Consider the following 27,816-nt stretch of genomic DNA (forward strand, 5'->3'; position numbering starts at 1 on the left):
GAATTCCAGAACATAAGACTTAGATTTTCAGCTGACCTTCTCTAACATATAGCAATATAATGAGGGTGCTTACATTCTATGACATAATGTTTCTGCTATAATTGTTTTGGGGCATTTTAAGTGGTTTTATATCTGGGCCTCAGGACTGTACTTATCCTGTACTAAAGGTACATTTAAAAAATCAAATGAGGAGAATAAAGTCTAAAAGGACTTAAAAGGTGCTTGGGAATAAAGAATCTTTAATATATTAAATTCTGCATTTGTTTTTACGTGATTGGCTGCCCTGGGTTTTAGTTACAGCATGCAGACTCTCAGTTGTGGGATCTAGTTTCCTGACCAGGGATTGAAGCCAGGCCCCCTGCACTGGAAGCACAGAGTCTTTGCCACAGGCAAGTCCCTATTCTGCATATTTTAATCATTAAACCATTTTGTTCTCAAACCACAGTTTCCGTTGTCATACTGGGAACCATGACTGTCAGAGAAAGGAGATGGGCCTTGGGGGTTGGTAATGAAATCTTCCATCACAAAAACATTTGGAAGAAAGGTCATTAAGCCCATTATGCAGGGGAGTTTCACTTTGGCTCTTTGATAACATGGAAAGCAGGAGGGCTTCCTTCGTCACTCCAGCATGAGGTTCGTAAAACTGCCCCCGGATCACAGACCACCAAGTGTTCTTCCAAAGACCCACTAAGAGGTCTTTCTGACTAATGGTATGGGAAATTCCCACCTCAGGTTTCTTATCCAAAGCATTTTTGGGTGAGAACACTCAACAGTGCTGCTCTCCATGTAGCTTTTCCCACTGGGACATGACCACCAAATGACACGACTCTAGATAGGCCCTCCACTCGCAGAGACAACCCTCAGCTGCCCACTGCCCCTGGGGTAAAGTCCTAATCCTTCTACTTGGTATATATGACTCTTTATAATACAGTCCAGGGCTACCAGTTTTATGCCTGACACTATTCTGTGTTTGACACAAATCCAAGTATTTCCTATTCACAAACACCTAAAGTTCCCTGCTGTCTCATTTGCTCAAGTCACATTTTCCACCTGGAATATTCTTTCCCTTCTCTGTTTATCTGATTCCAGTGCAGTGTCAAAGACCAACTCAACTTACTCTAGGAACTTCCTTGGCAGTACAGTGGTTTAAAATCTGCCTTGCAATGCAGCAGATGCAGGTTCGATCCCTGGTCAGGGAACTAAAATCCCACATGCATTGGGGAAACTAAGCCTGTGCGCCACTACTGAGCCTGTGTGCCGCAGCAAAGAAGCCAAGTGATGCAACTAAGACCCAACACAACCAAATAAATATTTTTTTAATGTGATTTGTCCCCAATTTAGCTATTTATAAGCATGTCTTCTTCCTCCTTTTAGATTATGTGATATAGAGTTTAAGGCAACAAATGTGTTTGTGGTAGATGCTCAATGCATTCAGTTAGGGATGTGGATAAATCTCATGTGTCCATACCACAGTCTCAGAGGCAGGAAGGTGCAATAGGACCTCATGGGTAATCCTGCCCAATGTCAGCGGGATAATCAGTAGAACAGCAGCAAGAACACAGACCTTTCTGGCATTTACTCTTTGCAACTGATTTGGTTTTCTCCAGTGTATGACCCAAGGCCTTAATCCTTTACCTCAGTTGAGTATATACATCCACTACATCACTGCATAATTAGAAAGGTTTTTCTATAGGGTTCATGAAGTTTTGAAGTAATAATATTAACATTTTTTCCTAGAAAATTTTGTCATTCTTACAAGGTTGTGTGGCTTGGAAATAGTTAAGGGGAAAAAAAGAAGTAGTTAAAGAAGATAGGCTTCCCTGGTGGCTCAGATGGTAAAGAATCTGCCAGCAATACAGGAGGCCTGAGTTCAATCCTTTGCTCAGGAAGATCCCCTGGAGAAGGGAATGGAAACCCACTCCAGAATTCTTGCCTGGGAAATCCCACGGACAGTGGAGCCTGGGGGGCTACAGTCCATGGGGTGGCAAACAGTCAGATATGACTGCGTGACTAACATTTTCACTTTAAGGAAAACAAATCCCAAATAAAAAGTCAAGCTCCCACATGGAGGACAGAGGCCTGTCTTATAAAGAGACGTTGTCAGGCACACCTCGGTTCCCAGAGCACGTCCAGCATGGCAATCTTAGGGATCCACTGCTCCCATGTCCTCTGTAACTAAATGGGTTCCTGGAGTATGACTGGAGATCTGACCTAATGAAATGCACCAAGTAGTGTCACCAAGGCTGCTGAAGCATGAACCTGGCGTTTCTCAAGTCAGTGTAACAGAATCTGAGCTGTGCAGGCTGGAGGCTGGGCCAGAAGGCTATCTGGTAGCCAAGCGCACTGCCACGGCTTTAGAATAACAGTACAAGGTGGTAATCCGATGCCATCCCACCACATTTAGCCAGTTAATCATCTCAATCGTCCATCTTTTATTCATTAACACGGAGGAATGACGTTGTCTTTGTCCACTCACTTTGCCCTTTCAGGTTACCAATATTATGCTGTTCCAATTTTTTCCTCCATGTCTCATAAAATGCACCCAGTTTTAGCATCTTGTCACTCAGTAGACGTCAGTGCAACACTGGAATGGGATGGCCAGGTCACTGTTGCTCCCAGCGTCAGCAGGAGCATCTGTATAAGGGCAAGTCTTTAAGCCGTTCTTCTTGGAGCTTTCTTAAAACTGCATGTTCACAGTGATGTGAGACAAATAACCGCATGATCCAAGACAGGAGCCTACCTTACTAAAGAGTATCCCTTACTGTTATCTCAATCATCCATTTATTTCAGCCTTGAAGGAGAAGGTTAAAAATGGTAGGATTATTTGTGCATACATGTGTGCGTGATCGGTCGTTTACGCACTCAGTCATGTCTGACTCTTTGTGAGCCCATGGACTGTAGCCCTCCAGCCTCCTCTATCCATGGAATTCTTCAGGCCAGAATACTGGAGTGGGATGCCATTTCTTCTTCCAGGGGATCTTACAGACCCAGGGATTTGAACCTGCATCTCTTGTGCCTCCTGCATTCTGCATTGGCAGGCTGATTCTTGATCACTAGCGCCTCCAGGGAAGCCCAGGATTATTTATTTTATGTCTCAAGGTTAAAAATTCAACAGAGTATTCTTCAAAATACCAAATCAATCAGACTTAATCACCAGTGGAGCCCAACCACATTGCAAGTCCATACCACCTCCAGGGATGCACTCCTTCCACAAATACAGAAACACAAAGAATGGGCAAGGAATCATATCAAAGACCTCTGTGCAAAGAATATATTGTACATATTATTTTATCCCTGGGCTCTACCTCAACATTTGACACCTATGTAGCAGACTTCATATAAAAGGGATTAAGAACAAAGGCTTTGGCGCTTACAGTATTTACAACTTTTTTAAGGGGACACATGTTTGAGAGAGAAGACCATTTTAACAATTATTTGTTGCTGTCATGTTGCAAATGTCTTTTTCCTTAACTTTATTTCAAATTCCATAGTTGAAGTTTTTGATGGAAAACAAGACGCAAGGGGTTCTGTTTGTGGAAATAAAAAGGAGTGCACATGAGGGGCAGAGTGTGTTTTCTTTGGCAGTTCCTGTGCTACCATTTTGTCTTTGTTTTTAGTGCTGGAGGGCAGCACATTGGCAAGTAAGGCTCTAGTTAGCTTCATACTGTATTTACAGCCAGTTCAGTTCAGTTCAGTCACTCAGTCGTGTCCGACTCTCTGCGACCCCATGAATCGCAGCACGCCAGGCCTCCCCGTCCATCACCAACTCCCAGAGTTCACTCAGACTCACGTCCATCGAGTCGGTGATGCCATCCAGCCATCAACTATGGGTTAAAATGTCTGTGATGCATACAGAATTAGCACTCAACTTCTCTTAAGAATGAAAGCTTAATGTCTAATTTCAAACATTCCCTGAATATACTTCCTCTGTCTAATCATACATTAACTGCCAGCAACTTTTATCAAGTATACACAAATGGATTATTAGGAGAAAAAACAAAGGTTTTGGAATCAGATATTCTGGGTTCAGCCCTCACTAGCTGTATATAGCCTTAACGAATCTCTAGGGCCTCAGTTTCCTTACCTGCAGAACGTGAATAATAACGGCACAAGCATACTGTGATAATTGCTTGAATTAGTACATGGGAGGTGCATGGTCAGTAAATGTTAGCTGTTGTTTGGATTGTCTTGAATTTAGCTAGGATCCATTGTTTTGGGGGTTTATATATACCCTGGGAAAACATGGCTTTAGTTCACCTGTAACAAAAGAGAAAGAACAATATTATATCTTTTTTTTTTTAACGTCCAAGTCTCTAGATCCTTGATTCTCCAAGTCTGGGCGGGGACCTCTGGAAAATTCCCAAGAATCAAGACCCCGAGATCCAAGCCCTTAAGGTCAAAACTATTTTCATAATAACAATAAACTGTTATGTGCTCTTTTCACTCTTGTTTTTTTGTGAGTATACAATGGAATTTTCCAGAGGCTACATGCTATGTGATGATGTCATCACTGAGTTCATGAAATGTGCGCTTGGACATTCTTGTGCTTTTTTATAGTCCTCAGTCATCGTTTCCAACACTGTAAATAGCAGTAGCCATAACCACATAAACCAATCTCTCCAGGGTACTCAGTAACTTTTAAAAAATTTGTAGAAGACCCAAAAGTTTGAGAACCTCTGCTAGATTATCTCACGTTAAAGTACCCTACTCCCTCCTCCATTTCAAAATCTATAATGTGCAAATATCACACTTGGTCCTTAATTTTGAGACTCTGCTTGGCCTTTGACCCCCAAGGTCAACCCCCTGAAGCTGCTCTGCCTGCCTTTTGTCCTCATGTGTTTCAGGTTGTCTGGGTCCGATCTGCCGGGTGACGAGTGGCTGTGGGATTTTGAGAAGCACGGTCATCGCCGTTCGGTGATTAGAAGAGTCAAGAGGTTCCTGAGCGCTCACGAACACGCCGCCTCAAGCCCCAGGAGGAGAAGCTACGGGAGGCAGGCCAGCGACAGCTCCATGTTCTTCCCCCCGCGCGACCTCAGCCCAACCAGGGATCTGCTGGATGTGCCTCCTACAAGCCCTCACCGTGCCTTGGCCCCTCGGAAGCACCCCCAGTCTCCAAAGGGGAGCCCCAAGCTGCACTCCAGCCTGGGAGAGCTGTCCACCATCCAAGAGACCAGCCTGAGTCCACAGTCCAGTGTGAGGGGCTCCCCCACCAAAATGCCGCAGGTCGCCGAGGTGTTGGTCACAGCCACCAAAGCACTGGCGCCTGCGGCAGAGCACGACCGCCGTGACTCCACGGCCTCCATCCAGAGCTCCGACTTTACAGGGCTTCAGCCCAGCAGGCCTGGGCAGCAGGAGGACCCTGTGGGGTCAATCCCGTTCTCCTTCAAGAAAGGCATGCCTCCTAGGGACCCTCGTTCCCAGGCTGTTCCAGCCAAAGCTGAGAAAAACAGCCTCAAGTCTGCCTCTGAGGAGGACCCTCATGAGAAGGACAAGTCCCCCCAAAAGTGGAGGCTCCCGGACTCCAGCCACACCTCCCTGGCAGGCCTAAGTCTGGATCCCATGAACCCTGAGCCACTTCCTTTACTGGACCCAGAAACATCCTCAGAGACCAGTGGAATCACATTTGCCGCGGGTTCTCGAGTCTCTCCTGATGTGCTGTATTTAATAGAAAACCTGGACACCAAAGAAACAGATATTGTAGAGTTCAACAATGAACAGACGGAAGAGTCTCCCAAGGGAAGGCCAGAACGTTCCAGGACCTGGTTCTAGCCTAGATTCTTACTTCCCCAAAAGTTCAAGCAGTAGTTCCAGAACATACCTGGGGGCTGGTCAATTTTTTTTGAAATGATCATATTGTGTAAGCTACTTAAAACTTTGAAGGGCATTACAATACTGACATTACGGGAAGATCAAACACATTCATGCTATCTACCACAAAGTGACTTTCATGGAAGTTACACAGACCACAGTGATGTACCTTAAACAAATAAGGAATCATACAAATTCATAGACTGTTGTAAATTATAAATTCATAGATTGTTATAAATTATAAATTCATAGATTGTTAAGCTGTGAAAAAGGCTTTATAGATCACAGTCCGATCCCCTAGTTTTGCCAAAAGGGAGACGAATGATTCTCTCTTCCCTTCTTTTCCCCCCTTTCTTCTTTTCTTCAGTTATAAAGACTGGGAGATGGATCATATAATGCTTCAAAAGCCCCTTCCTAATGCTGATTTCCCTGTGTAAGGCTTTCTAACCATCTCACTCCGCTTTCATAACTATCTTAATTTCCTAATTCTTAAGTTTCATCAGCATCAGAAAGCTCCATCTCCCTTCAATTTTCTTTTCAATTTTCAGGACTTTATTTTCCTCTCATCTGCCTTTATTTCCTCATCCTTTTATCCTCTCTTCCCCCTAGTCTTTCTCCCTCTCCAATTGACTCTATTCCCTCCCCTGCTTTCAGGTTGTAACCTTTTCTCAGCCGACTCTGTTGCTTACTTCCTGCCATGATTTTCAAGGAGGTTTTGGCAAAGTTTCCAATGGAGCAATTAATAAGTGTCAGTAAATCCAGCCTGACTTCACCCAGCCTCGCAGGAAGGGGCGTGGGAACTTGCTGTGTCTCCACCGTGGCCATCTCCTTCCACAAGCACTCTTAGGTCCTGAACACTGGAGGAGCAATGAGGCCATGAAAGCTGCATAACCAAATGCTTCAGAAGCAAATGACAAGGTTTGAAACTGTTCCACTCAGACTCTTTAAGTAAAAATCCCCATTATGTCACAACACGGGACCAGCTACTGTGTCTGGCAGGTTGTCTGGGATGAAGTAGGGTATTGGAGCTGGGAGGTTAAGGGAGTCCAGGATCACAATGGGAGGGGATGCTGACTAACTTCCTCCAAGGAGTTCTTGGTCTTATCTGCTGGGGGCTCCCAACTTTGCCCAGAAGGCCATGTCTAAAGAATGCTGCTCTATTTCTGTCATATGATGAAGCTCGACTGCAAGCTTAAGAAACAAAATAATCCTAATTGCTACCACTTACTGAGTGTTCACAACAGCATGTAAAGTTCACAGATAATCCTACTAATCCTCACAGGAATCCCATGAATTGATATACTATTATCTCTATTTTTTTTTTTTTTTTTTTTTTTGGACCTTGGCTATGGCAGTCACATTTATTTTTTAGTTTTTTAACTTATTTATTTTTCAATTAAATGATAATTGCTTTACAAAATTTTTTTGTTTTCTGTCAAACATCAACATGAATCAGCCATAGGTTCTATTTTTTACCTATTTTTTACCTATTTTAATCTACTTTTTAAAGGAGTCTTTCATTTCTTAATGTTAGTTGTTATTGTTATTCTCTTATTGAAATAATATACCTTAGACCAATGCTTATTTGCTTTCTGTTTTTTTTTTTTTTGACTGCATGTCATGTGGGATCTTAGTTCCTGGACCAGGGATTGACCCCCAACCCCCTGCAGTTAAAACCATGGAGTCTTAACCACTGGAACACCAGGGAAGTCCCTATCTCCATTTTAAAGATGAAAAAAACAGAGGCTTTAGAGAAATAATTTGACTAAAATTACCAAACCAGGAAATGGCAGGACTCAGATTCAAGCCCAGGTTTCTCTGACTCAGAGCTCACCTTCTGGTCCAGCATGCTTCATCCCTGTGCTACGTTGTCTGCAGGGCCCTGAATCTGCCAGGACTTTGTCCAGAATTCTGGAGGATGCCCCACGGGAGCCGGGCATAAGACTCTCCAGGCTCGGAGGCCTGTCCCGGTCCTCTCCATTGAAGTCTACCTTGACTTTTTATGTATGCACACAGGAGGGCAGTGTTCCAGCATGAAGCCTAGCCATGGTCCTCTTCATTTCTGAGGACACAAGAAAATTAACAGAACCCTCGCCTCCCTTCCCCAGCTTCTCCCAACAAGCAATGTTATATATAGCACATTTTGACAAGACATGGCCACCCAATGGGCCACCCCAGCTGCATGACAGCAATGACATTTACTTGAACTAACTTTTTGCGAAGGGCTAAAAGGTCATAAGAAGACTCTTGAGAGTCCCTTGGACTGCAAGGAGATCCAACCAGTCCATTCTGAAGGAGATCAGCCCTGGGATTTCTTTGGAAGGAATGATGCTAAAGCTGAAACTCCAGTACTTTGGCCACCTCATGCGAAGAGTTGACTCATTGGAAAAGACTCTGATGCTGGGAGGGGTTGGGGGCAGGAGGAGAAGGGGACGACAGAGGATGAGATGGCTGGATGGCATCACTGACTCGATGGACGTGAGTCTGAGTGAACTCCGGGAGTTTGTGATGGACAGGGAGGCCTGGCGTGCTGCGAGTCATGGGGTCGCAAAGAGTTGGACACGACTGAGCGACTGAACTGAACTGAAAAGGTCATAATATTGGAACAAATGGTATCCATTGATGGTTCTCTATATTGGTCAACAGTGTTACACCTAGGAAAAGTACCCACATTCCTGAAGCATTATCTACAGACTATGAAGTCAGACCCCAATGCAACACGGGTATAACACAGGAACCCTAACCTTTCCCACACTCTTTTCTTTAAAATACTTACTTATTTGGCTGTGTCCGGTCTTAGGTGCAGCATACGGGCTTCTCTAGTTGCAGAGCATAGGCTTCTCTCTAGTTGTGGCACGTGGGCTTAGATGCCCCATGGCACATGCAATTTTAGTTCTCCAACCACGGATGGAACCCAAGTACCTTGCTTTGAAAGACAGGTTCTTGCCACGGGACCACAAGGGATGTCCCTCTTCCAATCTCTAAATGCTATTTTCTTGGATGTTTCTATTTAAATCTTCTATTCTCTTCTCTTTGGCTTTATCTATTGCTCAAATTCAAATAAGCTTCTACTTAGCTGCTTTTGAAATATAATCAATTTCTGTCCCTAAATCCAAGGTGATAAATTATACACAACTAGAATCATACATTTTGTGGAGGACTAGGAGGGTTCGTTTATCTCTGCCTCCCTCCAACCTTTATACACCTTTATCCAAAGAATTATTTAACTTCCTCAGTATTTCATCAAAATTTGAGGTGGCTTCTATTTCCTCCTTGCACTGAAAACTGAATAATGGCTCATTCAATGAGTCCATGTGGTTGAATTCAGCTATAAATTCCAGCCAACAGTTGCCTAGACCAGATGAAGAAATTCTCTATAAACTATAAGGTGAGTTTATAGAGACAGACTGAAGTGGTAAAAACAAAATAATTTCTTCTCCTGTGCCTGATTTTATTGTCCGCTTAGCCCATTTTCACCTAAATTCTGGAAACTTCCACTTGCTGGATGAATGCTCACAACAACCAGCAGCTTAGTCATTTGGGCTTATCGTTTCCAAGAACAGGCTCAGCTCTGTTCTGCATTAAATGTAATCCGCAAGCCAGTGGTGCAATGAGGCCAAGCCCTACTTACTGCATTCTCCTTCTGTTCTCCAGAAATGACAACTCTGCCCTGGTCCTGGGGTCCACAGGTCAGTAAAGATAAAGGCCCAGGAGCTTTTTCTCTGTCATCTAAGAATTTAGGGATAACTGCCCACTCTAAAACAAAGAAGGCTGTTCTCTCCCCTCTGTAATGGTCCTATTTCTTGGTTCACGCCTCCACTCCTCCAGGCATCCACTGCAGTCCAGTTCAGCTAAACTCCGGAAAATATATTTTAAATAGAAGGGAGAAATATATAATTTATCATTAGTCTAAAGAAAAAATTCACTTAACCTTCATACACCGCTCTTTTTTAGTGTTTCCCCCTCTACCTTCCTGCTTCTCCGGAGAAACTGATTCAGTCCTCAGTATCATTCTGAGACCTTCCTATCACAAACTCTGCTCTCTGAGCATCTGCTGAGGCCAGGCAGCCATGTGGTGTGAGTGACTGAGAACCAGAGGCCCAGTGTGTGACTCCCCTCCCAGGGGCTTTGTGAACTCAGTGAGCCCCCTCCTTCTGTCTCTCATATTCCCATCTGTGGAATGGGTTCTTCTCTGCCCCACCACACTGGCCATCATGAGGAATTGAGGGAGTTTATGTGAAAGGCAGGGAGCCCCAGGCAGCACTGTGTGGGTGAGGAGCCTGACTGGGAATTGATGTCTCCATGGATCCGGCACCAACTGCAGAATAAAAGACCTCAGTCATTTGCTCGTCAGGATCCCCTATTCTCCAGGATTCTAATCTCTTTCATCCAGAAAGCTTGCAGTTTCTCTTTGGGCTTCATTTTCTCCCCCCAAATGCTTCTTGATGTCCCATACATCCTCCTTTTCTCCAGTTTTTCTCATTTCTTCAATCCCCACAATAGACCAGCCTCATCACCATGGTGACAAACTCTGCCCCTAACCCATTTTATGTATCAATTCTCTCAATCAAAATGTGGAACTAGAAAATTTCCTGGCTGTCCAGTGGTTAAGACTCTGAGTTTCCACTGCAGGTGCTGTGGGTTTGATCTCTGGTTAGGGAACTAAGATCCCACAAGCCATATAGTGCAGCCAGGAAAAAAAAAAGAATTAGAACATGAAGATGTTCTAATCTAAAAAAAAAAAAACCCAAAAATGTGGAACTAGAGAATGATCAATTGCCTTTGTCCTTTTCACTATAATTCTAGAGGATTTAACACTCTTTTTTGTTTTGCTTTCTTTGATTTTTTTATTCTCTAGTTTGGGGGAGTGGCAGTTTCTCTGTAGTTGCTTCTCATTGCAGTGGTTTCTACTGTTGCAGAGACCCGGCTGTAGAGCGCACAGCTCAGTCGTTGTGGCATGCAAGCTTAGTTGTCCCTTTGCATGTGGAGTCTTCCTGAACCAGGGATCAGACCCATCCCTGCATTGGCAGACAGATTCTTAACCACTGGACCACCAGGGAGGTCCGAGGATTTAACATCTCTGGTTTGCAGTTAGAGGACCCTCTTAGGGCATCAATCTTCCTAAACCTGGCCCTGTATCAGTTAAGAGTGAATAATAACTACAACTGTAAAACAAATTTCTAAATGAGAGCAAAATTAAAATCTAATTCCCTTCCCTCTTCACAACCATCATCTACACAATCAACCTCAGTCATTTTCTGATGTGCTGTGCTGTGGTATCAGTAGGAATACCCACAGATTTTCCTCATTTTGTCTTTCAAACAATCTCAGGTAGATCGTCAATCCTTTCACATGCTTTCCATTTTTCTTGGTTCTATGAACCCTAATTTTTAGGACAGTATTTTCATGGCAATGATTATTGAGTCAAAAGAAGCCATTCAAGAATACCAAGATTGTTCTTATATTGCAAATCTTAGAAAACCCCAGCTGTGGCAAAAAGAAAACTGAAGCAATTACCCTGGAAAACAGGGGCACAAAAAACACATTGGCCTTAATTACTCTATTAGTTCTGTGTGGAGATTTAGTTTTTGTGTTTTGTTTTGTTTCTGAATTAGTTCAGAAAATGGGCCCCAGTTATCCTTTCACCACGAGTAGATTTGGCCAGATGATTACCTAGAACCGTCTTTTCTGTTTGTTTCACTTTGTTTTTGGCTGTGTGGCATGCAGGATCTTAGTTCCCCAACTAGGGATCAAACCTGTGCCCCAGCACTGGAACCATGGAGTCCTAACTGCTGGAGCACCAGGAAAGTCTCTGGAACCATTTTTTGGAACATCTTGTGGTCCCTGGTGGCTCAATGGTAAAGAATCTGTCTGCAATACAGCAGACACTGGTTCAATCCCCAGATTGGGAATATCCCCTGAAGAAGGAAATGGCAACCCACTCCAATATTTTTTCCTGGGAAATCCTATGGACAGAGGAGCCTGGTGGGTTACAAAAGAGTCAGACACGACTTAGTGACTGACACACAAGTTCAAATATTTACCTAACAGAAGCAGCAAAAGGCATGTTGTATCTTGAATCCTGAAGACAGATAAGAACATTTCTAAAATAGCTTCTGAACAGAAACACTGATGTGTCCCAAGTTCTTTGTCTAGCTAATGGTTATTGACCTGAGGTGATTTTGTGCCCAGGAAATATTTGGCAATGTTTGGAGACATGTTGTGTTGTCACACTGGGGAGTGTTACTGGCATCTAGTGGGTAGAGGCCAGGGATATTGCTAAACATCCTGCAATACACGAGACAAATGGTCACAACAACCATGGAGCCCGAAACACTCAGGTTAGGAAAGTTAATTTAGGCCAATAGAAAGATGGGCTTCCCTGGTGGCTCAGTGATAAAGAACCCGCCTACCAATAGGAGACACAGGTTTGTTCTAGGAACTGGAAAGATCCTCTGGAGAAGGAAATGGCAACCCACTCCAGTATTCTTGCCTGAGAAATCCCATAGACAGAGGAGTCTGGTGGACGACAGTCCATGGGGTCACAAAAGAGTTGTACCCAACTTAGTGACTAAACAACAACAGAAAGATAAAAATGAGACAGCCACCAAGCAGATGCATGAAGAGAGATGTGCTAAAGGAAGAAATAGAACTACAAGAGAACAGACGAGCCCAGCAACAGGCTAGATTACTTTTCTGTGTATAAACTATGAATGAATGACCATTTCTCCCAGGATGCTAAACAATATGATATGTCAAATCCAGAAAAACTGGATGGAAACCCTGAGGTTCACCCTTAGAGAATTCCATGGATGGCTCTTACCAGTAAGAGTTATTTAACACCATCGCTAGTGTGACTATAATTTTCTCAGAATATATATTATATAAAGGGCGACAACAGTATATTATGCCAAATATTATTCAGGAGTTTGTGCCAATAAACTGCTAGACCATGGATTGACACCTGATCCAGCTTTGGTCTCTATATATGTCTTGCTGCTACTGCTAAGTCACTTCAGTCGTGTCCAACTCTGTGCGACCCCATAGACGGCAGCCCACCAGGCTCCCCCATCCCTGGGATTCTCCAGGCAAGAACACTGGAGTGGGTTGCCATTTCCTTCTCCAATGCAGGAAAGTGAAAAGTGAAAGTGAAGTCACTTAGTCGTGTCTGACTCTTAGCAACCCCATGGACTGCAGCCTACCAGGCTCCTCCACCATGGGATTTTCCAGGCAAGAGTACTGGAGTGGGCTGCCATTGCCTTCTCCATATATATGTCTTACTTAGGATCAAACAAATAAACCATACAGATAATCTGGCACTTTATTTTTCAGTAGAGAATAGTTACAGTGGGTAGGATCAGTCTACCTCCTGCCATTGGGCCAAGCAAACTCACAGGTCTCTCTACCTTATACGTTCTCCAGCACTTCCAGGAGAATAACATCAGAGGATTAGTGAAGTTCTGAATAATGGCACCAGCTGGACGTTTATTCAAATCATTCATGAAACATTAGTGACTGCAGACTGTCAGGCATTTAGCTAAAGCTGGGAGGTAGGAAACTGGCCTTTCCATCCTCTCCCACCCATCTGTCACTCTTTTCTGCAGGTCTAGGTAAAAATCAAAATGGTCTCTGAAGTTCAACCAGCTTACTTCTTTGTATGTCTCTTGGTTTGCTTCCTTTCCCCCGATCTTGATCCCCTTCCCAACCATTTTAATTTATTTATGTAAAGCCCTTTGTTTGCATTTGTTTTTGTTTAGTCACTAAGTCATGCCTGACTCTCTTGCGACCCTATGGACTGTAGCCCACCAGACTCCTCTGTCCATGGGATTTCCCAGGCAGAATACTGGAGTGGATTGCCATTTCCTTCTCCAGGGGATTTTCCCAAAGCCAGGAATAGAACCCGCATCTCCTACATTACCCCTGAGCCACCTGGGAGATTAGTTACCACTGAGCCAGCTGGGAAGCCCTTTACATTCTAACAAAAGATATGTTACTGTTTTGTGTGCAAGGTTTCTTAACCTCTGTACGTACTTATACTATAGGCCTCATCCATCTCTTTGTTGATTTTGTTTTTTAACTTTCTCTTTTGTATTGGACTTCAGCTAATTAACAATGCTGTGATGGTTTCAGGTGAATGGCAAAGGGACTCAGCCATACATACACATGTATCCATTCTTCCCCAAATTCCCCTTCCATTCAGGCTACAAAAGAATATTGAGCAGTTTCCTGTGCTATACAGTTGGTCCTTGTTGCTTATCCATTTTAAATACAGCAGTGTGTACATGTTGATCTCAAACTTCCTAACTATCCCTTTACTTACTAAACATTTATTCCACACAATGCTTTAAGATCCTCCCAGGTTCCCTGTATAGGCTTCCCAGGTGGAACAGTGGTAAAGATTCCACCTGCCAAGGCAGGAGACGCAAGAGATGCAGGTTCAACCCGTACATGAGGAAGATCCCCTGGAGCAGGAAATGGCAACCCACTCAGTATTCTTGCCTGGAAAATCCCATGGACATCTGGCTGGCTACAGTACATGGGGTTTCAAAGAGTCGGACGCCACAAACACACACACACACATTCCCTGTAACATCTAATTCATTGTTTCTAACTCCCATATGGTCTAAGATGTCTTGGAACCTACTTATCTACTCCCCAGGTTGCCTCCACTCCTCTCCACAGTAAGGACCTCAGATGTGTTCCCTTATGGCCCCGTAGAAGAGTTTCTTTGAGGTGCAAGCCCATGAACAGAGTCTCTGGGTCGCAGGGCCAGGATACATTTAACCTGACTACTCTCGCCAAATAGTGCTCCAGAATAGCAGCGCCAGTTGGCATCCCCCTGCCCCCGAGCTACACAGTGTATCTCCACTACCCCTTCCCTGCCACACGCTTGGCATCACCTACATTTCTAATTTTTCCAGTCTAACAAGTGTAACATGGCACCTACTTGCTGTTTAACCAGGGTTTACCTGCCAATTAAACATTATTGATTACTACATGACATTTTTCTGATTTATTAATGACATCAAGTATCTCATCATATGCTTGTTAATTCTTTGGCAAACTCCTCTTCTGAAAAATTGCCTTTTCAAATGCTTTACCCTTTCATCTAATGGGGATTCCATATTTTTCTTGTTGGCTCCAGAGAGTCCCTTTTATATTCTAGAATAATAGCAGACCCTTGTTAGTTTGGGACATTAAAATAATCTCTTCCAGTTTCTTGTGTGTCCAGTAAAAGTGCCCATGGTGTTGTTTGTTGAATAGATATCCTTAACTTTGATATGATCAAGTTCATTAATTTTTTTGTTTGTTTTATATTTTTGAAAGTTTTTCCACATCTGTGTCACAATACTCTCCCACCATTTTCTTCTGTCATCTTTATAATATTAGGTAGCGACCTGGTTTTATTTTTCTTCACAGGATGAGCCAATTTTTCCCCCAACACCCTCTACTAAATAACCACATATTACAAGCTCCATGTATTTCTTATAAATCAGATACACTAGTATGGAACAAAATAGCATCTGAGAGAACTGAACGATAGGGTGTTATAAATAGAAAAAAAGAAGGGTGAGCCTTAATTCATAGAACTCAGGCTCCTCCCCACTAAATACAAGCTTTCTTCAAAATGCATTCTCCTCCTGTTATCTTTCAACTGGTGATCTTCCCTGTTTTGTGTGTGGAGTGTTTAAACTCTTCCTATTATACCCAGCTCTGCACAAAAACTCACTAAAATCGGCCATCTCTTCGATCAGACTGAGACTAAGCTGCACAGGTATAGCTTGATACATAAGGAGCCTTTGGTAAAGCAGCAGCAACGATGGTGTCACAGGGAGAGTCTGGGGTCCTTCAACACTCAAAAGGAGTCAGGACTGAAGCCAGAGGGGTGGAGTCCATGATCAAACTATATTTAGGGCCCAGAATTAGCAGAGGAGGAGGCACTGTGCCAGGAGGCCGGTGTCACTTGCTCACTGCCTGAGATCTGCGCTGAGCCTTCAGGCTTCTGCACAGTCTCTCTCCCACGAGTCTCGACTCTTTGTAACAGGCTGTGCTCAGAGACTGCAGGTGTCAGTGCTCGCTGCCACCCGGCCCTGGCCTTAGGAATCAGCTGCCGTGCTTGAGACAGTTGCAGATGACTTCAGAAGAGAACTGATCCCACCTTCTCATCATTCCTCATGAAACAATGGGCAGCATCCTTGATACTAATGATAGGCTTGCTATTCATACACATGGTCAGGGACCCTACAAACTCCAAAGCGGAAAGCACTTTTCAAGGTTAGAAAACACCTTCAAACCAAAGATTAGTCACACTCTTCCCAGTAAAACTGGAACTTGATTACTTTCACCACAAAAGATTGTGAGGATGCAGGCAAGTTCCTGAATGACACATTCACCTCTTTTCAACCTAAGTTTGCTCCTCCTGATTCCCATTTAGAGGCTGTGCCCCTTGCTACTCTACCAAGGAAGAATGTTCAGGTTTAGCTGTGAGAAGTTAGTCTCACAGGTACAGTGGAAATGGGGAGAATGCTGACCAGTCCTCGGAGGCAGCCATGCCTTTTCCACTGGGCTGTAACCTCCATTCGCTGTCTTATTCAATCAGTGTACCCCCGTGCTTAGAACAGTGTCTGCAACAATTCAAAAAAAGTTAGATGAATGAATGATTGAAATAAAGAAAAAACTGAATGAATGAATAAACCAAGTTAGTTCTAGAGCTAAAGTTAGGAAACTTGAAAATCTCAATCAAAGGTGACCACGACCTTAGCTGTGTGAAGTCAGTCAAGTTACTGGAACCTCAGAACTTCACCTTGCTCAGCTGTGAAATAAGTGCTTAGAGTAAATGATTTAAGGTCTCTCTCAAAGGCTTGTTTCAATTGCAGTTCTGGAGATTCTATACACGGGGACGAAGGAAGAGACAGTGATGATGAATATTGAGAAAACTGACCCAAATGGCAGAAAGAAAACAAAAAGAGAAGGGGGGCAGTGGCGGGGGTGGGGGGATTAACATCTACTGGGTGCTTGGGGTGTGCCTGGTGTTTCACATACGTCATTTAAATCAACCTTCCCCAGGTACTATCACCTGTTATGTTGGGAGAAGTAGAAAAGTTAAATAACTTGTCAGGGGGTTCACAACAGTTAAGATTTCAATCTAGGGTTTCAACCTAGGTCTCTTAGGCTCGTTGCTGATTCTGCTACTCTATGTACGTGCTGTATGTGCTTAGTTGCTCAGTAGTGTCCCACTCTTTTGCGACCCCATGGGTTGTAGCCCACCAGCCTCCTCCTTGCTCTGGGGATTCTCCAGGCAAGAATGTTGAAGTGTGTTGCCATGCCCTCCTACAGGGAATCTTCCCAACCTGGGAATCGAACCCTGGTCTCCTGCATTGCAGGCAGATTCTTTACCATTTGAGCCACCACCCTATACTACATACAAAAAAAAAAACAACAATGAAATAGGTTAGGATAGAAATGTCTGTATGCAGATGAGCAATCAATTGCCATAACCACTGGAGCAGCTCCACGATAGCTCCAGAATTTGGTGGGGAACCTTGGGAGCCACCTTTTCAGAACACCTATTATGCATCAAATGCTATGGCTGAAATGCTGTTACACATATTATCATGTGTAGTTCTTTTAATGAACTGTGAGGTATCACTATATTCATCTTACAGATAAGGAAACGGAGGGAAGTGAGATAGTGTACTCATGTCATAGAGCTAATAACGGGCAGAGGAGGGACACAAAATCAGTTTTGCACACAATCTATGAGGAAATGCATTGTGTCCGTGAAGAACAGCCCAACCCCAGAGCCTATGTCTCTGTAAACACCTTCCCTGCAGTTAAACCTGTTCTGCTCATGATCCCTGTCTTCACTAAAACAAACTTCAACTCTTGGCTGTAACCTAGGATGGTACTTTGCCACTAGTCAAAGCTTGAAACAAGTGTATGGATTCAGCACAAGACCACTCATTCCTTCTCTGCACACATATGAAGTGTGTAGGTGTATCCTTCCAAATGCTGGAATCGCATTGAATGTATTCATCTAAGTGAGCTCGGCAAAGGAAAGAGAAGCCCTGTGCACTTAGAGGACGATCTTGTGGTTTCTGGGAAGGACAGGTGGGGGGAAGTTTCGGTTAGGAGTTTGGGGATGGATATGTGAACACTGCTATATTTAAAATGGAACTCTGCTCAATGTTATGTGGCAGCCTGGATGGGAGGGGAGTTTGAGGGAGAAGAGATACATGTACATGTATGGCTGAGTCCCTTTGCTGTTCACCCTAAACTATCACAACACTGTTAATCAGCTAAACTCCAATACAGAACAAAAAGAGCTTTTTAAAAAAAGGAGAGAGAAGCATTGCGTATGTACATAAAAGAAAGGTCCCCTCCCCCTCACTTCCACCCTCCCTACAGGGAACACAGACCCCCGCGTGACTAGGAGATGCCAGATGCAAAGCCCACTCAATTAGTCCCAATTCGAATGTGCTGAGAGTGATTCTGGTGCTTAAAGACACAGCACTAGAATTTCCCAAACAACTTGGCTCCTAAACACTAGCCAACCATTTCATCTGCTGTTCAAATGAAAGACTTCCAACAATTTTTAACATCCAGACCATATGGACTTCCTGAAAAAGATAATTAATAATATGCCTGACAGGGAACCTCCCTAAGAGATTTGCAGTAGCAGTTTTCACTCTACCAGTGTTCTCACTCTGTGCTGACTTTAGGGCCTAAACTCGGTATAAGGTCATTGTGACTTGTTCATCACCCAAAGGTTTATACTGGAGCATCCCAGAACCATTTCCATGAAGAGAAAGTGCAACAGTAGAAGCACTTAAAAACAACTTTACTGAATCTGATTTTGTCCCTTTTTTTTTACATTAAGTGGAACGTGTGTGTGTGCGTGTGCATTCATCCCTCAGTCGTGTCCACTCTTTGTGCCTGCATGGACTGTAGCCTGACAGGTTCCTCTGTCCATAGGATTCACCAGGCAAGAATAATGAAGTGAGTAGCCATTCCCTTCTCCAGAGGCTCTTCCCAACTCAGGGATCGAACCCTGGTCTCCTGCATTACAGGCAGATTCTTCACCATCTGAGCCACCAGGGAAGCCTCTTAATTGAAAAATGTTAACTAATAAGTTCCTTTACTTAGCAGTCTAAGACAAAGTTAGACACACAACTTTAGTCTGCAGTGGGAAAGTGGTGGTTGGTGGTCTGAATCTGATTTTCTCATATCTTGCTTAGCCAGGATTATTCAGTTTTACAGTCCTACTGTGCCCTCTGCTAGACCTGCTTCAATCAGGTGTTGCCTGTTTGGCCCCAGTGGGTATCAGGAGTTCAGATTCTTTTACTTAAGCATCACCAGCTCCATGGAGACCTCAACCACTATGAGTTCCCAAACTGTGCAAAGAGGGAAAGAATAAGAAGATGTAAAGCTAATGATCTCAGAGCATGTTTCTACTTACTGCTGGAGACTCCAGCAGCCCTATGTTGCCAATTCATTTCTTTTCTGACCTGCATCTCTGGTTGAACTGTACAGTCTCCATTTTCTCCTGGGCTCAACAACAGTGCAGATCATTCGAGACACGGAGACTCGTGACATTAACTTTGACAGGTCCCGCTGGCAGCAGGCCGTGCAGGGCTGTCACATCCCAGATGACACAAGAACAGCATGTCATTTCTGTGTCATTCCCACCAGAGAAACCCAAGCCTCTCCACTTGGGTTCACCTCGCGACAGCTGCTGGTCACAGTCCCTGGCAGGCTGCCTGCCTGCCTATGGAGGGAGGCAGCCCAGAGCCCTCCCGCTATTTCCAGCCATTGGCCTCCAGACCCATCGGTCAGTCTGAGGTCAGTGCTCTTTGTCACCTTGCACTGGAGCACTGAATAACAGGGGCAGCTCCACACAGAGGGAAGATAAGGGAGGTGTAAATTTTAAAAGCCGACTTCACTCTCCTAAGGTAAAGGGCAAGTCAGTAAGTGGGGGAAGAAGAAACAGCTAAGCCATAGTTGGTAAATCCTATTGGAGTGGCGGCAAGTGATGGCTGGGAAGAAGATCAAACCCACTCATTACCTAGGAAATAAAACCCCTAAAAGCTTGGAGGGACAAGAAACTGGTGAAAGACCGGAAGTCAGGAGAAGCACCGAACACAAGAGAGCCGAACACTCCTGTGTGTAGTGCTTTCCCAGAAGGGTACTTTCCTCAGAAAATCCTTCTCAGGGGTACTCAGAGAGCCTGTGAGAAGGGCCCTGGGAGTTTGAGAACAAAGAGTAGGAAGCCCAACATCAGATTAGAAGTTGACTTCTAGGGGCTTCCCTGGTGGCTCAGTGATAAAGAATCCACCTGCCAATGCAGGAGACATGGATTCGATGCCTGGCCTGGGAAGATTCCACATGCCACAGAGCAACGAAGCCCGTGCACTACACCGGCTGAGCCTGTGCTCTAGAGCCAGGGAGCAGCGGTTACCGAGCCCATGTGCCCTGGAGCCCGTGTGCCGCAAAGAAGCCACCACAGGGAGAAGCCCGTGCACCACTCCTAGAGAGTAACTCTCACTCCCCACAGGTAGAGAAAAGCCCGCACAGCAGCAAAGACCAGGCACAGCCCAAATAAAGAAATACAATGTTAAAAACAGAAATGAACTCTCCCACTGTCCCATCACTTCCACGAGGCCTCTCCCCACAGCCACCAGGACTACCCCATCCATTACCCAAGGCCACCACCCACACACAGCTTTTGCAAACTCCACCCTGTCGTTACCCCATCAGACGTGTAGTACAGTTCTAACACAAACACAGCTCCTGAGATCCAGAGCTGTCCAGAGTTGGTAGTGACATCTAGAACTTTAAAGCTGCTGACACACACAATCCCATGCCGCAGGGCCTCTGGAATAAAAAAGATCTGACATGGATCATGTGGGCATCACAGCCACCGTGCATCCATGGCCTGGTGCTGGCTGAGTACCAGGCTCACACTTCTCTGATGTAGTTTTCAGCAGACAGGGTACACTTCTGTTGGTCAGTGGCAAAATGTTATGTAAGGCAAATCCATAGTCTTTTGTGGTCCACACGATACCAAGGACACAGAAAACAGAGCAAGAACTTGCTTTTACTTTATGTTCTACCCATAAAACCAAATTTCAAATGTGGTCTAATCAACCCGCATTAAGAAGAGAACATTAAGGGCAAGAAGGTTAGCTTTTGGACTCAGTTTACATGGGTTCAAGTCCCACATCCATCACTGCTTGTGAAGTTACTTAACCATTTTGTGACTTGCTTTCCTCACAGATAAAATAGGGATAATAGTAATACTATTATTGTGAGTATTAAATGAGTTAGTACCTACAAAAGTCATAGTACATTACCTGTCACATAGTAAGCACTTAATGAATGTTTGCTCTCATTATTATATCATCATGTTATTAAATAGTATTGTGATTAAAAGCCAAGGCACCCAATTCTATTCAGGCTGACACTTAGTAGCTGCACAACCTGGTCAAGTTACCTGATGTGTCTTAGCCTCAATTTCATCAACTGTGAAATGACATTAATGCCAGTACCTTCTTCACTGGGTTATTTTAACAATTAAATGAAATAGTGGATTTAAAGCAATTAATGTAGGGTCTGCGCAAGGTTATGGCCCAGTACTTGTGAACTATTTTTATTATTATTTAATGAAATAGGCTTGACTTCATAACAAAAGTAAGATTTGAGAGTGTTTCAACTTCTTTGGTGGTTCAGTGTTTAAGACTCCATGCTTCCAATGCAGAGGCCACAGGTTCAATCCCTGGTCAGGGAACTAAGATCCTTCACATACCTTGAAGCAAGGCTAAAAAAAAATTTTAAATAAATGAAAGATATGAGAATGTTTAATGTTTCTCCCCTGAAGTATAAAACTGACTCCTTTGCAGAGTCAAAGATCTAGGTACATGATTTCTTAAATTCCCTGCTTTAAGCCCATCTGATAAAACAGCATTTAGCAAACTCCACTTGGAAAGTCCAAGACCAAAGAGAGGCCTCGGCCTGCCTCCAGATGGCAGCATTTGACACGTTGAGCTTGGGAAAGCCCCTGATCATGTCTCCAGTTCATCCCTCTAAAGCCGAGGGTCACAGTGATGTTGAATCCTGCCGGAGGATCCGAGATGCACTTGAAATTGCCTCCAGCAGAGAAGGTTTGGGACATAATCAGGACTGTGGTTTCAGGGCTCCAGTCTCTTCAAACTATCTGTGTGTGTGTTGGGATGCTCAGTCATGCCCTTCGACTCTTTGTGATCCCATGGCCTGTAGCTCACCCCCACCGGGCTACTCTGTTTATGGAATTCTCCAGGCTAGAATCCTGGAGCAGATAGCCATTTCCTTCTCCACTGGATTTTCTTCACCCAGGGATCAAATCCGAGTCTCTAGTATCCCCTGCGTTGGCAGGTGTATTCTTTACCACTAGTGCCACCTGGGAAGCCTTTAAACTACTTGAGTCACCTCAAATCAGCGTGTGTTTTTGGAAGGCCCAATTCATGCAAAAATAAGGGAAACAACAACAACAGCAATACCTATCCCAAGCACAATCCCCTGGCACCACGACCTGAGGACACCCCTCTAAGCTTTAGGCTGCCCTGCCTGGAGGGCATTGCTGGCCCTGTCAGTCCCAGCCCCCGGGATGGATTTGAACACGAGAAACCTTAGAAGGCAGTAATCCAGGGAAGCAAAGTTTGCTAGGGGCAAAGGTCCCTGAGTCTAATGTGATAAGAAGGAAAATAAAAGAAGGAAGCACAGGGCAGGTTGAGAGGTAAGGGGGAAAGGCAGAAATGTGAAGGGGTGCTCCACACAGCCTCCCAGGGCCCGCTCAGTACCCCCAGTGCCTGGCTGGCCTGGCTCTCCTTCCATTCTGGGCAGAGGCCCGCTTGTTGTTGGTGTTCAGTCACTGAGTTCTATCCCACTCTGTGAACCCCATGAACTGCAGCATGCCAGGCTCCTCTGTCCTTCACTACCTCCCAGAGTTTGCTCGAATTCATGCCCATTGAGTCGGCCATTCTATCTAACCATCTTATCCTCTGCCACCCCTTTCTCCTTTTGCCTTCAATCTTTCCAGGCATCACACCCTCGGTAATCCAAGGGCTAACATGTAATCCACTCATACATACTCATTTCTTAAACTTCTATTAACATTTAAAATCTCTTCCAAATAGGTTGTCTACCAAAGAGAATAACCAAGAAATTGGTATCTAAGAGTCTTATGAGCAGGGAAAATGCAAGAAAGATGATTGTGTATCTGAGATCAAGGAGGTAATGAATGAGCCCCTTCCCCTCCCGGGCAGCTGGTGTCTGGGGGTGTTAGTCACGGGGAGGAGGCAGGTCAGGATGGGGACAGAGAGGCAAGGCTATAGCACTAGCAGCCTAGGGCCCCAGTTGGAGAAGAGCTGGGGCTTCAGCCTCATCATGCCTCTGGGCCCCCAAGATCCAGCTGCTTCTGCCTTTTGGAATTACTGGGACATTATGGGATGGAGAGTCTCTTCACCTGCAGGACACCAAGGAACAGTCGTCAGAGGTTGCTGATGGTGCCCCAGCTCCAGGTGAGAGTAAATGCATTCACAGTGCATTTCTGTGCTGTTAATCTGCCTGCTCCCAGAACCTCAGGGTGGAAAGAGAACTTCGGGGTTGCCTCGTGCAGTGCCTTACCTTTGATAGAATCCTCCTTATAACACTCCTGCCAAGATTCATCTGGCCGAATCCCTCGAGTGAAGGACAATTCACCTCCACCTGGTGACCCGCTGTGCACTGAAACACCACACTCAGGAGACGGCCTTCTCCAGCCTGGGGGCAAAGCTGCCTTCTGGCAGCCAGAGCCCACTGGTTCTCAGTCTACCCCTGGATCCACAGCTAATGAGTCCATCTTTCTCCACACTCAGGACCAGCATCAGACATTTGAAGAACGCCATTATGCTGCATCTATTTAAGGTCCCAGGGTTTCCCTGGTTGCTCAACTGGTAAAGAATCCAACTGCAACGCAGGGGACCCAGGTTCAATTCCTAAGTTGGGAAGATCCCTTGGAGAAGGGATAAGCTACCCACTCACTCCAGTATTCTTGGGCTTCCCTGATGGCTCAGTCAGTGAAGAATCCGCCTGCAATGTGGGAAACCTGGATTCAATCCCTGGGTTGGGAAGATCCCCTGGAGGAGGGCATGGCAACCCACTGCAGTATTCTTGCCTGGAGAATCCTCATGGACAGAGGAGCCTGGCAGGTTATAGTCCATGGGGTTGCAAAGTCAGACACAACTGAGCGACTAAGCACAAGCACAATATAAGGTCCCAGTGCACACTTGCCCACATCTTTTCTTGAGACCAAATCTTGCCAAGTGAAAGTGAAAGTTGTTCAGTCATGTCCCACTCTTTGCGACCCCATGAACTATACAGTTCATAGAATTCTCTAGACCAGAATAATGGAGTGGGTAGCCTTTCCCTTCGCCAGGGGGTATTCCCAACCCAGAGATCAAACCTAGGTCTCCCACACTGCAGACGGATTCTTTACCAGCTGAGTCACAAGGGAAGTCCAAGAATACTGGGGAGGGGACCTATCCCTTCTCCAGCGGATCCTCCTGACCCAGGAACCAAACTGGGATCTCATGCATTGCAGGCAGATTCTTTACCAACTGAGCTATCAGGGAAGCCCAGTCTTGCCAAACCAAGACCCAAACTGTTGTTTACATCTCATGGCCTTGAGCCCCTTTACAACCTGCTCTCTCTCTACTCAAGTTGTGTCAGTTTCACACTGGCTCTACTCAAACATGTACCCAGAAGCGAGCACAACACTCCTCACATTTTTGTGTGCTTTGCTTTTCACCAGTGCACAGCAGAGCAGCATTGCCAGTTTCCTTGTTAGAGTCACTCGGTTTCTCTTCACATAAACCCCTGATGGGGGGATTGTGCCCCTTCTGTTCACTGTGGTACCTGCTTCCCACCCCAGAGATAAGTTCACTGTCTGGCACTGGGTGGACACTCAGGATGTGCTTGTTTAGTAAATGAATGACACTTTGAGAATACAGGCTCATTCTCTGTTTTGTTTTTGTTGTAGTAATATTAATAGTTGTTGCTTCTTGTTAATTGTCAGGAGGAACAGTTTTATTTTGGGTTTATTAAACCCCATCCAAGCAGGCATATCAAGTAGACACTGGATACACAGACAAGTATGGAGCTTAGAGGAGAGGTGAGGCCTGGAGACAGATTGGACAGAAAATGAAGCTGCATCACTGCATGAAGTTGCCTAGGAATTCGACTAATCCAGGATTCTATGCTCTTTCTATGTGGCTTTCCAGAGCCAGTGACCATTAAAACAGAGAATACGGGCCTGTCCTCTGTGCCCTGCACTCAACCCAAGCAGTAGAAACCTCAGGCCTGCTCACCTGCCCCTCCTCCATCCCCACCATCGCTGGGAGGTCCCTGTTCAGTACTGAACGGGGAACATCATCCCTGCTTGTCCATGGGAACTCCAGAGGAAAGATCTGAGTCGCAAGTGCATTCCTGGGAGTGACGTGGTCAGCTACCACTATTGCTAGAGAGTCAGTCACTTCCAACCTAAAGCTAGTTTCTCTCCCAGAACATGGCTGGTATCTTAGAGATCAGCAAGTGAGCAAGGGGCATCCATGTGCTTCCTCTCACATCTACCCACCAAGAACAGGCACACAACATTGGAATCCTGGTGTCCCAAGAAAGACCAGATCCCCATGGAGGACTCCAGAGCCAGGAGTGCCCTCTGGTGGTCATAATAATGCTGACGATCATGAGAATAACACAATGAGCTAGTTAGTCAATCATTGCCTGGAGAAGCACATGGACAGAGGAGCCTGGCAGGCTACAGCCAATGGGCCAAAAAGAGTCAGACACGACTAAAGTGACTTAGCACGCACACACACAGGATAACTAACACTTATCAGGAGCATTTACTCTGAGCTGGTCACGTATGCATGTGAGAGTTGGACTGTGAAGAAAGCTGAAAGCCGAAGAATTGATGCTTTTGAACTGTGGTGCTGGAGAACACTCTTGAGAGTCCCTTGGACTGCAGGGAGGTCCAACCAGTCCATCCTAAAGGTGATCAGTCCTGGGTGTTCATTGGAAGAACTGATGCTGAGGCTGAAACTGCAATACTTTGGCCACCTCATGCGAAGAGTTGACTCATTGGAAAAGACTCTGATGCTGGAAGGATTGGGGGCAGGAGGAGAGGGGACGACAGAGGATGAGATGGTTGGATGGCATGACCGACTCGATGGACATGAGTTTGGGTGAACTCCGGGAGTTGGTGATGAACAGGGAGGCCTGGTGTGCTGCAATTCATGGGGTCGCAAAGAGTCGGACACAACTGAGCGACTGAACTGAACTGAGACTTGTAATAAAAATTTTATCCAGATTAACCCATTCACTGCTCATCCTAGCTTTATAAAGTACTACTGTTTTACTATTTTCCCCATTTTTAAAAATGAGAAAATGATCAAAGCAATCAGATGATTTACTCAAAGTCATAAAAGGCAGAGAAGATTGACTTGTCTCCTCTTGGTCATCTATCCCCTTCTAACTCCTAAAGAAAGACATAAGGCATCCTAGAAAGAAAGGGGGAATTTAAATATATATGTTTTTCATTTAAAAAGTAAACACATTACATATTTTGGAAAAAATAGAAAGAAAAATAAATTGCCCATTATAAAAACCATGTCAGCTTTTAAAATGCTTCCTTTCTATCTTTTTTCTCCTTTCCATCTTTTTTTTTTCTTAATTATAAGCAAGGTATAATATAAATTCTTCACTGAAGGATATTCTTTAAGATTTTTTTTCCTCCAAGAATTTTTGGTTCTTAGATGTGATTTTCACATTTTTTATTCAAAGCAATAGGGATTTCCTTGTACATCCAGCAAAGATTCTGGATGAATTCCGGAGAATTCAGAATTCTGGAGATTCTGGAAAATCCTATCTGGATTCTCCCAGATAGGAGCTCTGTAATATCCCAGCCTGCCCTGGGGTGCTACCCAGAGAGCCAGGGTTGCTATGGAGACTGAGTGTAGCATGAAACCTCAGGATAAGTCATAATGTCAACCGTCTGTGTGCACTGCCCTCAGAGCAGGTGTCCCAAAGGGAACTCTGGGGACTCACTTCTGTAGCTGGCTCACTTCTGTCAGCACAGAGGCTCTGAGCATGGAGAGCAATAGGGCAGCCATCCACAGGACCTAGGATTCTTGGGAAGTTTTCCTCTGGCCGCCATAGGGATGTGGCTCTGTGGCAGCCCTCTCCATAAATTTGTTTCACTTTTCTGCACTGTTTTCTGAAAAGCACCTTCCCCTCACCAGAAGCCTCTGTGCCTCCATCTGGGAACAAAGAGATGCTCCCTACAAATGCAGTCCCTGTGGGCCTCCTTGCCTCAGACTCCCAACTCTGTCACTTACTAGCTGTGTGAACTGGGTGCTATTTTAACCTCTCAGAACAGTTTCCTCATGTGGAAAATGAAGAGAGTAATTGTTCATATTCACAGAGTTGCCAAGAGAAGTGAATAGACATTTAGCTGAGTACTGAGTACACAGAAAGAGCTCAGTATATGGTGGCTGTTGTTCTAGAAACCTTCTGCAGACAGCTAGTGAAGGGGGGCAAAGAGCAGCTGTCTGCAGTGGGTAGCTGGAGACCACGTGTAAGTATGTGTCATTTATCTGGAATGTCCAAATTCCTGATTCTGCTAGTTCTATGCAAGTGCCAGAGGAGCAGAGACACTGCCTGAGTCCTCTCCTGATCCCTCTCTCCTCCCCCCTCTTTCCTGGGCCATTTCCCAAGAATACAGAAGGACCATACCAGGGGTAATACTCAGATTATGTAAAGACCTAGACTGAAGCAACATAGTGCCAGCCAAGGGCTTCCCAGGTGGCACAGAGGTAAAAAAATTCACCTGCCAATGCAGGAGACGAAGGAGACTTCAGTTTGATCCCTGGGTCAGGAAGATCCCTGAAGGTGGAAATGGCAACCCACTCCAGTATTCTTGCCTGGAGAATCCCA

The 27,816-nt window shown here is 44.9% G+C and overlaps 1 protein-coding gene across 11 annotated transcripts in view; it reads left to right on the top strand.

Annotated features, from left to right (window-relative positions):
* BEST3 (bestrophin 3) overlaps positions 1 to 15,164 on the top strand; it is a 63,976-nt gene extending 48,812 nt beyond the window's left edge. For all 11 annotated transcript variants that reach the window (XM_070789297.1, XM_070789302.1, XM_070789295.1 and 8 more), the window contains one exon: positions 4,845 to 15,164. In XM_070789297.1, coding sequence (XP_070645398.1) covers positions 4,845 to 5,769 — 925 coding nt within the window. In that variant the 3' untranslated portion in view covers positions 5,770 to 15,164. The remainder of the gene's footprint in view (positions 1 to 4,844) is intronic.
* The last annotated feature ends 12,652 nt before the right edge of the window (positions 15,165 to 27,816 follow it).

The sequence above is a fragment of the Bos indicus genome, chromosome 5, assembly GCF_029378745.1.
Source record: "Bos indicus isolate NIAB-ARS_2022 breed Sahiwal x Tharparkar chromosome 5, NIAB-ARS_B.indTharparkar_mat_pri_1.0, whole genome shotgun sequence".
Lineage (NCBI taxonomy): Eukaryota > Metazoa > Chordata > Mammalia > Artiodactyla > Bovidae > Bos > Bos indicus.